The following is a 14,804-nucleotide window of genomic DNA, read 5'->3' as shown; positions in this document are numbered from 1 at the left end:
TCAGAGTTTTCATGACTTCGAAGTCAGTGAGCTCTTAAAAGGCCTCGTGCTAGATGGAGACGGGCATGTACATATAAGGCACATCACCCTATCTCCGTTGGTCGATGTGGGATGTTACAATCCACCACCCTTAAGGGCCCGACGCAGGCACACTCGTACCACACGGCAGAGTGGCTCTGATTCCAAATTGTCACATCCCGAGATCGGCTCAGTCGTATCACGATATTGTCCGCTTTGGGCCCCCCTTATGCCATCACGGTTTTGTTTCTAGGAACTCACGAGCAAATTCCCAGTGGGTCACCCATCCTGAGATTGCTCTGGCCCCAACTCGCTTAACTTCAGAGTTCCTATGACTTCGAAGCCAGTGAGCTCCCAAAATGCATCGTGCTAGATGGAGGCAGGCATGTACATATAAGGCACATCACCCCCTCTCCGTTGGTCAATGTGGGATGTTACACAAGCCACTAACATGCATCATGCTCAAGCGATCCAAGAGCAGGTATTGGCCCAAATGGACCATTAAACTACAAAACCCACACTTCTATAACATGATCTCAGATATGAGAATGGGTTGTAGGGGAGAAGCAGTTGCAACAAACAAGTAGCTATGCAAGAAAATAATGGGGAAAGAGGAGGATTTTAGGGTTTGAGTTTTCCTGGGAGGGGGAGAGAAATGGATTGATAGGAGTGAGTGTATGAGAGGAGAAAAGGGTGAGAAAGGTGAAATGGCTGAAAAGTAGTGGATGAGGAGATGCGGAGAAGATCTAGGCCTACATCTGGAAAATCAAAAGAGGAAGGGCAAACCATTAAAAAAAAAAAAACAAACAAAAAAAGAGAAAGAAAAGCCACACCAGAGGGTGGCAAAGAAGCCACACAAGAGGTGGCGGAGGTGCCGCTCCGAAGGGCGGTTGCACAGCCACCAACTGGTCAGAAGAGAGTGGTGGAGAATGAGAGAAGGGGGAGCCTCTCTCTTTAAAGCTCTCTTGGGTGAATGATACTTTTCATCTAGCTTTGTTCAAAACCTCTCCTCATGAACCCAAATTCTTGAAAACAAAAGCTAGAGGGTAAGAAAAGCCACATGAAGGGCTAACGTGGTTGTGGGAGTGATTGGGGATGGGCTGCAGGATTATACTAAAATGCCCCTCCACGTCAATAGAAATTGATTTGAAAAGACACCACTTTTAAACATATTCTCGTTATCTCCCTCCTTCCTCTCCAAAACTATACTCTTTGAATTGTTTTTATTTTTCTTTCAATTTGCCCTAATTTGGGAAATCTAACTCTGTTTTCCCATCTTGTTCATTTCCAAAATAGGGAGACCTCCACTACGCAATTATGGTTGTGATTTAGGAATTTTTCGGTGATTTATGATTCATTCTTTGATTTGGTCCGAGTTTTTTTGTTGACTGGGTTTTGGGAGAGATTGTTTACTTAGATATAGATGTGCTTTTTTATTTTATGATTTCGTTTGCTTTAAATTATAGGTTTGTTTCTTTGTTTTCTAATGTTTTGCCTTGTCAAAGATAACTTAAGTAAAAATGGATTCTGATGTTGGGTGGCAAGCAAATGAACTGCAATTTGGTCCAGAAACTCAGTTTGGAGTGGACAACTCAACCCATGCATGGTTATTATAGTTGATAGCCATGGTTATGGATATCCTTTTTATCTTTAAAGTAGTGATATACATTGTTTATACCCTATCTGATTCGCTAATGAAAAGATCACACGTGGAAAATAAGGCGCATTGGTAGGAGTGTTCGGCACTTTCTTACTGCCGAACACAAAATAAGTGACCTATTTATCTATCGTTTCTCGCTGGAACACATGGAGCCACCACAAACAATATCTACAGTCCCACATTGAAGTTTCACTTAAAATGCACACCTCCCAAGACCTATAAAAGTGGGCACAAGTCCCAAAAAGAGGTAACATGCTGCGATTCTGCCATTACTCTGTCCAGATTACTAATCAATCCGTACTTATTCTAAATTAAGCATCGGAAAGCCTTTAGCCGGTACAACAGCGGTATCAAAGAGCTTACCGAGCGCTTCTTGTCTTGCAGATTGATCACTCTACCGAAGCCCATAAAGTGCCGAAAATCAAAACATCACTAAATTGGACCCAAAAGTATTGAACCATTTTTGAGCATCAACATACATGAATGGAAAAAGTTGTGGCATCGTAAATTTATATACCGGCTGTAAATTGCCTCAACTTGGCCATTTCTTATTTATTAAAATATAATATTCAATACATGTTTTGTTTTGATAGGCTAGAATCATTCATGGGCTACACGAATGACTTGCTTACCAACATTTTCTCCCAAAAATAGGCCAACAAAAGCAGATGGAGCACTTTCCAAGCCTTCATTCATGTCTTCGATGTAAACAATCTTACCTTGCTTGTAGTAACTAATGACATGTTCCAAGAAGCGTGGGAACAAGTGTATGTAATCACTTTGCAGGAATCCCTGCATCCTGATACGCTTTGTTATGAGATTGTATACGTTGCGGATGCCCTGGGGATCAGAGAGGTTTTTCTCAGACACCATTCCACAAACAGCAATTCGACCATGAATTTTCATGTTAACAAGTGCTGCATCAAGCATGTCCCCTCCCACATTATCAAAGTAAATGTCAATGCCTTGAGGAAAGTACCTGGTACCAAAAAATAATAGTAATAAATTGAATTGGCAATTGATGGAGAGGCTCATTACGTTCCCCATGCCATGTGGGATATACTCTCAACATAACTCATCACTTACCTTTTCAAAGCTGCACCCAGGTCTGGCTCTTCCTTGTAGTTAAACGCTTCATCAAAGCCAAGCTTATTCCTCAAAAGATCAACCTAGTAACGTGTCCAAATTAAGTTATATTGCTTGTCAGTGCTATTTCATCAAATATATTCTCTCAAATTATCAACAAAAGAAAAGCAAAATGATTTATGAGTATATATACTGTACTAATAATGTATAATAATACAACAACAAAAATGAGACCTTACTTTTTGGCTTGAGCCACAACTTCCAACTACATAGCAGCCATGCAATTTAGCCAGTTGGCCAACAAGCTGCCCAACGGCTCCTGAAGCAGCAGAAACTAAAACAGATTCCCCTTTCTTAGGGGAGCAGACCTCATAGAATCCTGCATATGCAGTAAAACCTGGCATACCTGTAAGAAGAAATTCTAGTTTGGTCACTGATTTAAGAACTAAACAGAAGAAGAAAAAAAAAATTAACTAAACGAATTTTTTTTAATCTAACAAAAGCAAAATAGCCAAACACTGCACGGTTGTCTCTTTTTTCCCCCTCTTTCCTCCTAGTCTAAGCAGGGTTGATTTGAATCCTCACTTCCTCTCCTTGCTACTAACTTGAAGATATCATTATGTTTGCTACAATTGCCCAAAGATCACAAGCTCATCTCCCAAAAGATTACAAATAGAGGGATATAACCTAGAAACTGTGTACAACATGAGTAAACCGGATCTGCTCTCCCTTATCATCAAGAAATTTCTCTCATACTCATACGGGATTGAACACACAATTATCCGTATGTGCCATAATTGCCTAAAAATCACAAGCAGGACTCCCAGAATAGAATATGTTGAAGAGAACATACGCGGAAGGGTGTAAAGTAGAAACTATGCACAGAAAGTGCAACCTGCTCTCCCGTATCATTAAGAGATTTCCCTCATAATGAGGGAGAACTATAAGCAACATGATCGCAAGGTTTTCTAATTTTTTTTTTTACTTCGAGTTCAATATACAATTTTGTGTAAGTAGGATCAAACAAAGGAATGGTCAGATTATATAACTCTCAGTTTTTCACATTAGCATTCAACTATTAAAACTTAAAAGTGTTTGTGTCATTATTTGCAGTCCGAAGTGAAGATTCAGTGACTACAAGAGTACCACTTCATGTGCAAAATATACATAGGCAAGACGGGGAAACTAAATAAGGGAAAGCATTGGAGCCCAAGATTTCGATAGAGGTACAATAGAGGGATTGCATCCAAGAGACTACCAACATATTTAATGAATGAAATCCAACGAAGATTAGAAGTATGATAGAGGGATGAACATAAAATACTGATTGCAATTTCTCAAATATGTATATAATACATACAAGATTAACATACCAAGAAGACCCACATGGTATGATAGAGGGATGTCATCTGGCTTAATTTTTCTCGACAGCTCAGTTGTGGGAATCAAGCTGTATTCTTCCCATCCGGTGATCCCTGAGATGAAGTCGCCAGGCTTGAAATTGGGATTATCAGAATCCACAACTTTGGAGACACCAAATCCTTGGAGTGGCTTCATATTCATAATGAAAACACCAAGAAAAAAAATTAATGACAAAGATTATCAATGCAGAATAGATTATCAATCAAGTGCCTGAAGAAAAAAAAAAAAATTACAAATAAAATAGACCTGCCTGGCCAGGAAGGAATGGGGGGAGATAGGAGTCGTGGAAATCACGCATGCGGCCCCTCATATAAGGGTCACAAGAGAGGTAGAGATTCTTGACCAGAAAAGCGCCAGAGCCTTTAGGAGGAGCTTTAAGCTCAATCTTCTTCCCAACCATCAATTGCAAGTCTGTCTCCTTTGGAGTTCCCTCTATGAACCCCCTGAATATCACTTGCTTGTTCTCTTCTACTTGTACTAGACATTCTTCTTCCATTACAATTGTCAATTTACAGAGACACGACGACACAATCAAATCAAATCAAATCAAATCAATCGAAACAATCGAAACTGAAAGAAACAATGATTGATTCACTTTCTACTCGTCGTGCTGCTGTTACCGAGTATAATCTTGTGCGGCAAACTTGGTTAGATAGCAGCAGAGCACTTACTAGTTACCGCTCAGCATTATGACACATTGACACCTACTACCACCTACCACCCACTGCCCTTTTGCACGTGCTGCTGCTTTACTACTTACTTTATTTTTTAGGGGTCAAGCCTGCTTTAGCTCGTTCAAGAGTGATTTTAGATAGGTCAAAATTACTTTTCGATAGAAGCATCTCTCTTCTTCATATAATCAATTTTAGTTATTATATGGAGTAGTGATTCTTCATAAAAGTGATTATTGACATTTCAAGAATCACTCACATCGCCTAATACCCTTACAAAAGTGGGAAATAGACTGCTTTGCTCTCGGCTCCAATACTTTATTCAACAATGTCCTCTTTTTGAAACTCATTCAAAAACACCCTCTATAAAAGCTCCCTATTAGCTGCGCATTGCCCTTTTTTCTTTTCTTTTTTAATTTTTTTGGGTCGATTCTCATTCGCTTATTTTTCTTTTCTTCTCTGCTGTTTGTGGTCTCTTTCTCGTGTAATTTTTGCTTGTTCCGACTACACCACTTGGCTGGTGAAAATACCTCTTCTACATCTCCTTTCTACATTCGAAGATGAAGTGAAGGTACAAAAGAATATAAAGTGAGTTAGTTTGAAACTTCAAGATGAGATGAAACCCCCATATCATCTCTCCTCTTTATGGATCTTGGGGTTTTATTGGTTTCTAGCCCTAATTCCCCCAAAAATATTTCTACCTTTTGCAACTGAAGCTTGAAGCCTAAATCTCAAAAATTGCAAACCTAATTGAAGGTGAATCTCAACCGACAGATTTGCAAACCCAATTTCTAATATTTGTTCTTGAAATGGGTGGATTGTCGTTGATGAACTTTGTTTGAAACAAAAGCATTTATTTGTCTGAAACCCAGCAAAAATTTCCAAGACACACTTTAAAAAAAAGGTGATACAACGAAAATAGAATAGCAATACAGAGGCAATACAAACACAATAAGTAAGCAATACGACAACAATAAGAAGGCAATACAAACTCCATACTCCCAACTCTATAATTTTATTTCCAAGACAGACTTGGAAATAGGGGTGATACAACGGCAATAAAGAGGCAATACAATGACAACAAGAAGGCAATACCAAAACTCCATACTCCCAATTATATAACAGAATCAATATACATGCAATAAACAAGCAATACATGACTAATATGGAGCTTTTATAGAGGGTGTTTTTGAATGAGTTTGAAAAAGAGGGCATTGTTGAATAAACAATAAAGCATTGGAGCCGAGGGCAAACTGCCTATTTCCCTAAAAAAAAAAGTGTGTAGGAGGGTGCTGGCTGGGAGGGATGAAGGAGAATGAAATGAATGAATGAAACAAAAAATAAGAAAATGCAAACACCTTTATAATATATATATATATATATATATATATATATAATATTTGTTCATACAGATTTTATGTGATTCGCATTCGCAGGACAATTTTGAGATGAGAAATATTAGGCATTGCCCCACCCACCAACCAAGGGAAGGGATCAAAAAGCCAATATAGAAGTGCAATTTCCACGATTCAATGGTAAGTAATAAACGTATTATTCACGCGTCGGTGTTGGTTGTCGGTGTATGGGATTGTTCCAACCATTTAATTTAGCATCCAACCAACATCAGAAGTTAGACTAGAGCAACAATCAATTCAAACAAACAACCGGGAAAACAACAAGAGCCAACCAGAATTTACTCTCACTGAATTCACCACTAAATAGAAAAGGGCAAAACACAACCCTCCTATCTGCTTTTGTATTTACCTGTACACTGAAAATTTGGAAAGCATCCCAGATATTATCAGTTGAACTCATACTTGGCTTAACAGGCGACAACAGCACGAAAACAATTGACATCACTTAAACTCAACCACAATTCTACGGACACCAATTAAATTTTGCTAACCCCTAGAAAAGCAACAATGTTTCTCGCGTCTTTACAGCAAAATGCTTGTAGAATTGGCCACAGAAAACCGTGTTCTTCCCATCACAATGCCGGTTTTGGGGTGCTGCTTTAAGGACTACGCAAACTCCACAGGTGGTCAACCACATCACAGGAACTGCTAAGGTGTTGAAAGTCAGACCGGTGAAGAACAGTCCCTTGGGTTTGTCTAGCCCTGTGCTCGGGGGGGTCCATTTGGTTTGTCTTGGCTGAACAGCAGTGGCGCACACAGACACGATGATGTCTTGTGTCAGTAGAATAACTGCCATGCACCTTAACCACCAATATCACTTCCTTGTCTTTGGTGTCTTCACACCACCAGTTTTGTGGGACACCATCAACAAACTCTTCTAGGGTTTGGTGTTCCTCATGATGAACAGATACCTCAGCTATATGATCTGGTCTGATAATGCCAGCTGAAGGAGTGACCTGGTTCAAAATCGCAACTAATTATTTTTTGTCGAAAATTCAAGATTACGATATATTAATTTCAATGAAATGTGAGGAGGACCAAGACACCAAGTTACATCCCCATCCAAATGGAAAACAATTTAATTTTGTAACAGAAAATCACATAATCAAGGATCCGTGATCAACTGAATATTCACAAGAGCATGCATGTTATAATTTGAAAATCAGAAGAATTTCCATATTGCCCACAATGTTTTTGGTAAACGTCTCTCTTAACTTGCAAATAGTAGTGAAACATGCTTATGCCCAGAAGGAACTCATTAGACAATAGCTAAATAATCTACAAGTTTCGAATATTGGTGTAGCTCTATACAATCTACAAGTTTTGAACATTGGTGTAGCTCTGATGTTAACATCCATTAGTCTTATTCTCTGCATAGAAGCCCAACTTCCTCAGAAAATGCATACAGAATTTTGTGTGGTCTAATCATCTTTCTAGTGGTAGCACATCACTTTGACATCTACATATTTCATGGGATAGAAACTGCACTGCATCTGCCAACTCATTTCTAATAGCTCCAATCATTGAACTCCAATGCATGCATTCTTTACTTGTCCTAAATTTTTATTGTTGTTCAAAAACATGTACAAACAACTTTCACTGCAAAACTACTGTCTTCCCTAACACCCTCCACAACCAAAAAAACACTCAATTACTGTAATGGAATTGGCCCCCAAAAAAAACTGTTGTAACGGAAAGTGTGTATGTTGTTCCAAAGCATTGGAAGTTACCTCAAGCCATCGTGGAAAGCCAAAGGAACCTCTAGGACAATGATCTGATGCGTGCCCACCCTCCTTAATGATAGACTGTCCTTCACAAATTATTTCAAAAAAAGCATCTTTGTTGCCACATTTATTTGTAATACGCAAAATGGATGTGTCCTGGTTTTGAAGGATTACGTTGTTTGTACTGACAATAGTTTCTGGAATCTTGCATATTTCTTCAGCCATAAATTTGATTTTCTCATTTGATTTAAGGATTTCTCCAAGCTCTTGTCTTCTTATTGACTCATCAACTCGAGCAATATCAACAGTAAAAATGCAGCGGACAGGCTTGTGATCACTGTCAGTCACATCCATGCAGGCCTCATACCTATTAAATATAAGATGACATGTAGGAGAACAAAAATAAACCAAAGAAAGAAAAGGAGATAACACTCAAAGGTGGGTGCACACTTGAATACTATAACAGATACGTACATAAAGCCCACCCATAATTCAAACAATGCATGTTTTATCATACTTGAAACACATTCCAGTCTGACGCATTCACTGATCCATCAAAGATTTAGCTGCCACTCAACCTCATGAACTATGTATATTTTATAAAACAAATTTATTTCCAATAAAGATATGCCTCAAACTGAATCAAATCCATCGTGAATGTTCATGAGCATGAACTGCAAAGGAGATGAGATCTAATCTGGCCTTAAGATTTCTGTTTTATTTTCTATCCAATAGGTCCATAAGTTGCACAAGGTAACATATTATATACCAACGGTCCTATCTGTATTATTTCATCCCTTCTTTAAATGGCCAAATGTTTCGCAGTAGGAAAACTTACTGTGATATTGAAGACACTACAGGACATTCTAAGCTGCACTCTGACACTGACGCTGAGCGGCTATCACGGTACAGGATTCTATCGCACCAAGCTGGAATGCGCTTCTTCTCACCAGAATCATATCCTATAAGAAGACAATTTACACAAGTCTACTGCTCAGAAGAAAGCAACGTCAATGCCTGACACTTGGAAAAAGGTGTCTTCTCTTTTTATTTAAAATCTTAGGGAACCATAAATTTCCAAAAGGTTGAGTGCAATAAAAAAAATGGTATAGAAGTTAGATAAACAGAAACACTCTCACTGAGTCATGACAAGCCAACCAGCACAAAAGTTATAGCTAATTACTGCTAAAGGACCTGCACAGCTTACTCAGCATTCAGCAAAGAATCTTCGACCGATCCTTCTTTCTTTTTCCTTTTTGTTATCCAGCTAAAGCAATCGATTTATAAATCATGTGTGCTACAGTAAACTGTACCTGCTAAACCAGCTTGATGCCTTTCAAACTTGTACGTGGGAGGAAACGTAATATCGGCCTCACGCATTCCTTGGAAGACATTTCCAGCTTCCATTTCCACTCGGAGTTGATCCCTTTCTCTGAGCCAATCAAAACATCTTTGTGAAACAAAATCTCTAACTTCATCATAAGATATGCCATCAAGCCGATAGTTAAAATCGCCGAGAAATATGACCAGATCTGCTTCAGATAACTCAGGCATCCCTTCAGCAGAATTGTTACCAATAGCCTGAAGTGGCAGCAATGTTTATCAAAATTGGTGAAAGAAAATTCTTCCTGTAACAAGTAACTTAAAAACCAAAAAGGTGCTTATACCAATTGTATTATACACATACATGTGTGCCACGAAGAATTTGTACTGCAGATGAAGTACTAGCTGCAATAGAAACGACCAATGGCAAGCCAGATCTATAAACGAACCAAAATAAATACATTGAGAAGGCAAGGGAACAATAGAAGAAAGGTACAGTGTTGTACCAGCTGCACAATTGAGAAAGTTAGGTCGGCAGAAGTTCATTGTTCGATATACATGATCAAAGTCTGCATTGCGACGATTAACAGCTTCTAAATGTGCAGCAAAGTGACAATTAACAAAGCACATTATCCGACCATACATTCTAATCCTCAAACCAACAGCTCCCTGTTAGAACGAATTTTAGCCACATTAATATTAGGAATAACCAAATGAAAAGTACAACATACCATTATTATGAACCAAAGTATCAGTGTACTAGTGTGTATGCAACACCAATATGCAACGTTTATTTACAGACAAGGGAGACATAGACCACCTAAATAATTTTTCTTTCCATAGAAACAGAGTAAATTTATCAATGAAAATGTAATTCAGTATAATGAAGGTGAACAAGCAGTCCACCTATCAAGTCAAAAATAATCAATATGTATGGCTAGAAAGAAAACAATCTAGTAACCCCTTCCAATCCAAGAAGAAAGGTTTTCTGACAAACTCAGAAAAACCGAAGCCCACAGATATGCCCAGAAATGATCTTTATCCCACTAGAAACCCACCTCCTCCGATTTGTTCTCAAGAATCCTATTCCTCTTTGTCCATAAACTGAGACCCCTTAAATGACTATTAAAATATTTATGAAATCCAAGCGTCTCCCAATCTATAGCAATACTTAGATTAGAACCAGAATACCAAGGCTTCCACTCTCTATAAGCAGATTAATATATAATGTTCACCTAAATGAATAATGAATATTACTATTTTTAAAGTAAAATAAAAACTTTTTGATAGGATATGCAGGAAAATATTAAATCTCATATGTCATGTATAACCAATACTAATGCTAATTTTCCACCACATATTGTAGATTTGATCTAATTCGACCAAAAAGAACTTTGACCTCAAAATAGCTACTGGGCCAACAGTTATTACAATTCGCCCACATACAAAACACTAAACATGATCCTTATCTTAATATATTTCATCTTTCTTTTTCTTTTTCCCCTTTGTATTTTCAGTAACTTTTACATGAATGATCGCTGCACAAACTCAATTTCTAACTATCATACAGTACAAAATCTACATAACACAAGCAGCCTTACCTTGTTACCAATGGCACGCCCAAAACCACATGGCACTGCTGCAGCATCGACATCCCCAACATGAGTCCTAATATTGTTTCTCACCCTGAAAGACAAAAATTGAAAAGTCATAATGAGAGACTCAAAAAGGTAAAATCCATATAAAAAAAGATAATACAAAGACTATTATTAATAAAGAAAATAAGCAACCAACACATTCAGGAGATTCCCAATAAAGATACTCACCACACAGCAATGAGCAATCCTGCCAACTGCCTGGAACCAACACGTTCAAATGTTGACCCTTCATCCAACGTTTTTCCAATCATATCCAGCCACCACTGCCCAACAGAGCTCCCCTCAAGACCTACCTACAGATGAAAGATAACCAGGATGAAGAGGTGATCCAGTTAATTCTACATATGATGGGACTAACATGTGAGCAAATATAAAGTTACTATTGTTCATTGCTTTCATTCAAAAAAAGATTGTGGTTAAGTAAAGATATCCTATTCGGGCAAGGTAGACTCACACACCTTATTAAAAAGTCAAAACCTTATATGTGAACTGTTGCTTGGTAGAAGATACAGAATGCTGTCCCACAGGCACTTCAACAGTGGCCCATGCCTCTAAACAAAACATGACATTTGGGGTGATGCACTTATCCACTCTTTTTATATAGTTTCTTGAATTATAATAGTTTGTCTCTTCAAAAACAAAAATACAAAAGCAGTTTGGTGGGAAAAAAGATATATCTTTTTTGGAAGCCAAAGGCTAGAAGTTTCACAACCTCCCAAAAAAAAAGGTGTAAGTGTTTAAAATAAGTGTTTCCACGCTTTAGGTTAAAACATAACATACGCTCTTTGGAATACCAAGAGTGAGTTGGATTTTCCATTCTCTTTTTTGTATCATTGTTGATTGAGAATCATTACACTTCTGGATGAAGTTTTAGGGAAAAAGTTCTATGGAAATGTTGTGTTGGCTGTCTTTTGGGTGGTTAGAAAGGAATGACAGAATTTTAAAAGATAAGACTAGGGAGATGCCACCTTTATAGAATGAGGTTTCGGGCATCATTGTGGACCACAGTAACTGCTGAAGTGAGGGACATTCCTTTTTCTTTTTTACATAGTTCAAAATTTTCTTGTATCAAACTTTTCTCCTTAAGTACCAGGCAGCAATTATATCAACTTACTAGCAAGAAATACATTAAAATTTTGATTTTAAAAAACAAAAACAAAAAACTCACAGTTTCTTTGGCTGCAGACATAGCAAGAAAACCAGCGCCCATTTCAACTTCTTGCAACCCGACAACAATAACTCCAACAGTAGAGGCCACAGAGCTCAGCCAGGATATAAGTGAGTCATGGGATGCTCTTCCTTGTCCAACGTTCCATGTACCAGTCAATATTTTCAAGCTTTCTATCCTTGTATATAGAAATTCTTTGCCAGCTAATTCTGACCGCAATATACTGTCAAGAGGTCCTGGGGATGTAATATTCCATCCACATATACCGCCATGATTAGCCAAGGTAAATATAAAGCCAGCTCCTGCAGCCATTTTTATAACAGGACTGCTGTGAGCTACCCATCCTCCGAGCAGATTACCCTCAAGGTCCAATACGTTGACAGTCCCACTCGCATAACCCACCCATATACGTAGCCCAAATGTACAAAAGCAATGAACAGCAGAAGAATGATGGTGGTAATCTTGTATACGATTGCCATTTCTATCCCACTGTACAAGTAGGCCACTTGTACACCCAGTCCAAATCATTCCATCCACTGCAATTACCATTGCTTCAGTTCTTCGATTATCATCTCCAAAGGCACCCTTCACTGCAACTCGACGAACAGCATCTGCTGCTCCCATTATAGCATTACGTGATCGCTGAAAGAAACCAAAAGAACTTTGTGTTTTGTCTTTTTTTGATCCAGAAACATATTCCACTGAGAGGTCCTGTGCTGATGGAATGTCGACCCGATTCTCAATCTGACCATCTGTGCTGAACACTTTCAGCAACTCCCTTGTACGAGTATCCCTGTCATATGAAAACTACTAGCATAACTTAAATCCATGACATCAGTCTACCTTCACTTAAATCTGCACAGGCCAACATCTTACTCTATAAAAATGAAAATACTCATAGATGAGTCGATGAGAATGGTATAAACCACATAGTTAATAAGGACTAAAAGTACTCATACGCATATGGCAAGACCATGAAGTACGAACCACACTGGCTTTAGAGGGGAGAGGGGGGTTGTAAATTCAATGGCATAGGCAATCCAATACGTTATTGTTACATACCATCATTTCATAAACAAAATCTTTAAAAACCATATGCTAACATAAAACTCCCTCACATAATGCACACCCATATAGATGGCTGAATTCAAATCAGTTAGTTTTATGAGGGAAAAAAAAACACAAAAATACATGTGCAGCGGCGGCTGCGGCAATGGTAGCTAGCCTGTTATCCTCAAAACTTAGGTATTGAAAGGGCAGACGTACCACAATGCGAATGAGAGATAACCAGCACTCCACACCTTTGCTCCAGAATGATCAGATAATAAGTAGCGAACATCTGAAGTTAATATGTTAGTGAAACCATTAACGGCAACTTGGGTCCAAGGTTCAATGTAAGACCTCTCCACCAACAAAGAAGACATGTGCCTTTCTTCGGTGGTTAGGGAGAGAGCTTTTTCAATAGCTTCCCATGGCCATATCTTGATGACACCACCCTCTGAACCCGACCACAGATCCCCTGGATCAAAGTCCAAGTCAAACAATGTAAGTATATAGTATTGATATTGAAGAAGGTGAGACTGGTGGTAGATAGATTTACCATACCATAACAAGAGATTACAAGTGAAAGAACGGGGCCTCTGTGAGCCTGCCAAGACAAGCCTTCCTTAAACGGATTGGCAGGAATAGGAGTAGCTGATTCCATCTTCCAACACCTGATCCTACCATCCCTATGCCCGCTCCACACCACCCTACTCCCCTCATCTTTAACCAAGCATATCACGGCCGATGTGCACACCGACTCCCTAAACGGCACCGTTTCCTCATCCCCTGAATCGCCTTGGCCTGCCGCCGAGTACAGATCCTTGAAATTCCAAACCCTAACGGCGCACTCCGTCCCCGCCCACAATTGGGACTCGGTGGTCGCCATCGTCCGCAAGAAGCACCCTATCTGAGTCTCCCTCAGTGGGTGGGGCCTCACTTCCAGCCTCGGCGGGCGGCTCGGGTGGACCGCCCCCCGAACCGGGACTTTGAAGATTCCAGTCCCTCCGCCCTTGGCCACGAACTCCGGGAGCGAAGAGCGGTGGCCCTGCCCCTGACCCTGGGAGGCGTTGCTGCTCTTATCATTATTATTACTATTGTTGGTGTTTTTGTTGTTGCCGTCGGAGAGCTTGCGGTCGAGGAATTGTAGCATGTAGTCGAGGCGTTTGGAGGTGGAGTGGAGGGAAACGGCGTCGTTCTCATCTCCCGATGAGGAGGATGAGGAGTCCGGGAACAATTCATTGGGAGTCAGAGTGAAGAGGTCATGGTTTTCGTTTACTTGGATTGGTCTTGGCTGTGGGTTGCCGAGGCTCAGAGACGATAACAGGTCGTCGTTTTCGTCCATGAGGAAATTCTGATTCAGATTGTTTTCGTTTGGTGGACTGTTGGATGTTGGTGGATGTTGGTGGCTGAAGCCTGAAGCCAACCTCCGATATTGGAGCTTGGAGAATATCTATGTGTAGTAGTAGTACTACGCCAAATAACAAGCAACATCAATCAACTAACAAGAGGATTGCCAAAATTAAAAAAATCAACTAACAAGAGGAGTGTCCGTCTCCGCCGTGAGAGAAAAACAAAGAAGAAATAAGAGAATAGACAGAGTCAATTAACCAGTCGT

The 14,804-nt window shown here is 39.4% G+C and overlaps 2 protein-coding genes across 3 annotated transcripts; both read right to left on the bottom strand.

Moving 5' to 3' along the window:
- Positions 1-2,186: 2,186 nt before the first annotated feature.
- LOC117632709 (2-alkenal reductase (NADP(+)-dependent)) lies at positions 2,187-4,872 on the bottom strand. Its single transcript, XM_034366262.1, has 5 exons — positions 4,437-4,872; positions 4,138-4,315; positions 3,004-3,170; positions 2,765-2,847; positions 2,187-2,657 (listed from the first exon to the last, which is right to left on the bottom strand). Exons 1-5 carry the CDS (start codon positions 4,680-4,682, stop codon positions 2,279-2,281), a joined length of 1,053 nt encoding a protein of 350 aa, XP_034222153.1. The 5' UTR covers positions 4,683-4,872; the 3' UTR covers positions 2,187-2,278.
- Positions 4,873-6,385: 1,513 nt separating this feature from the next.
- LOC117630694 (type II inositol polyphosphate 5-phosphatase 15) lies at positions 6,386-14,804 on the bottom strand. 2 transcript variants are annotated; one of them, XM_034363415.1, is made up of 11 exons: positions 13,751-14,804; positions 13,412-13,664; positions 12,146-12,938; positions 11,146-11,270; positions 10,921-11,005; positions 9,826-9,988; positions 9,684-9,724; positions 9,310-9,577; positions 8,835-8,958; positions 8,003-8,363; positions 6,386-7,228 (listed from the first exon to the last, which is right to left on the bottom strand). In XM_034363415.1, exons 1-11 carry the CDS (start codon positions 14,529-14,531, stop codon positions 6,872-6,874), a joined length of 3,351 nt encoding a protein of 1,116 aa, XP_034219306.1. In that variant the 5' UTR covers positions 14,532-14,804; the 3' UTR covers positions 6,386-6,871. The 2 variants fall into 2 exon arrangements, with proteins under 2 accessions (XP_034219306.1, XP_034219307.1); XM_034363416.1 differs by lacking the exons at positions 9,684-9,724; positions 9,826-9,988.

This window comes from Prunus dulcis, chromosome 6, assembly GCF_902201215.1.
Source record: "Prunus dulcis chromosome 6, ALMONDv2, whole genome shotgun sequence".
NCBI classification, from domain to species: domain Eukaryota; kingdom Viridiplantae; phylum Streptophyta; class Magnoliopsida; order Rosales; family Rosaceae; genus Prunus; species Prunus dulcis.
The sequence above is the reverse complement of the archived record's forward strand: the minus strand, read 5'-3'. Positions and strand labels throughout refer to the sequence as shown.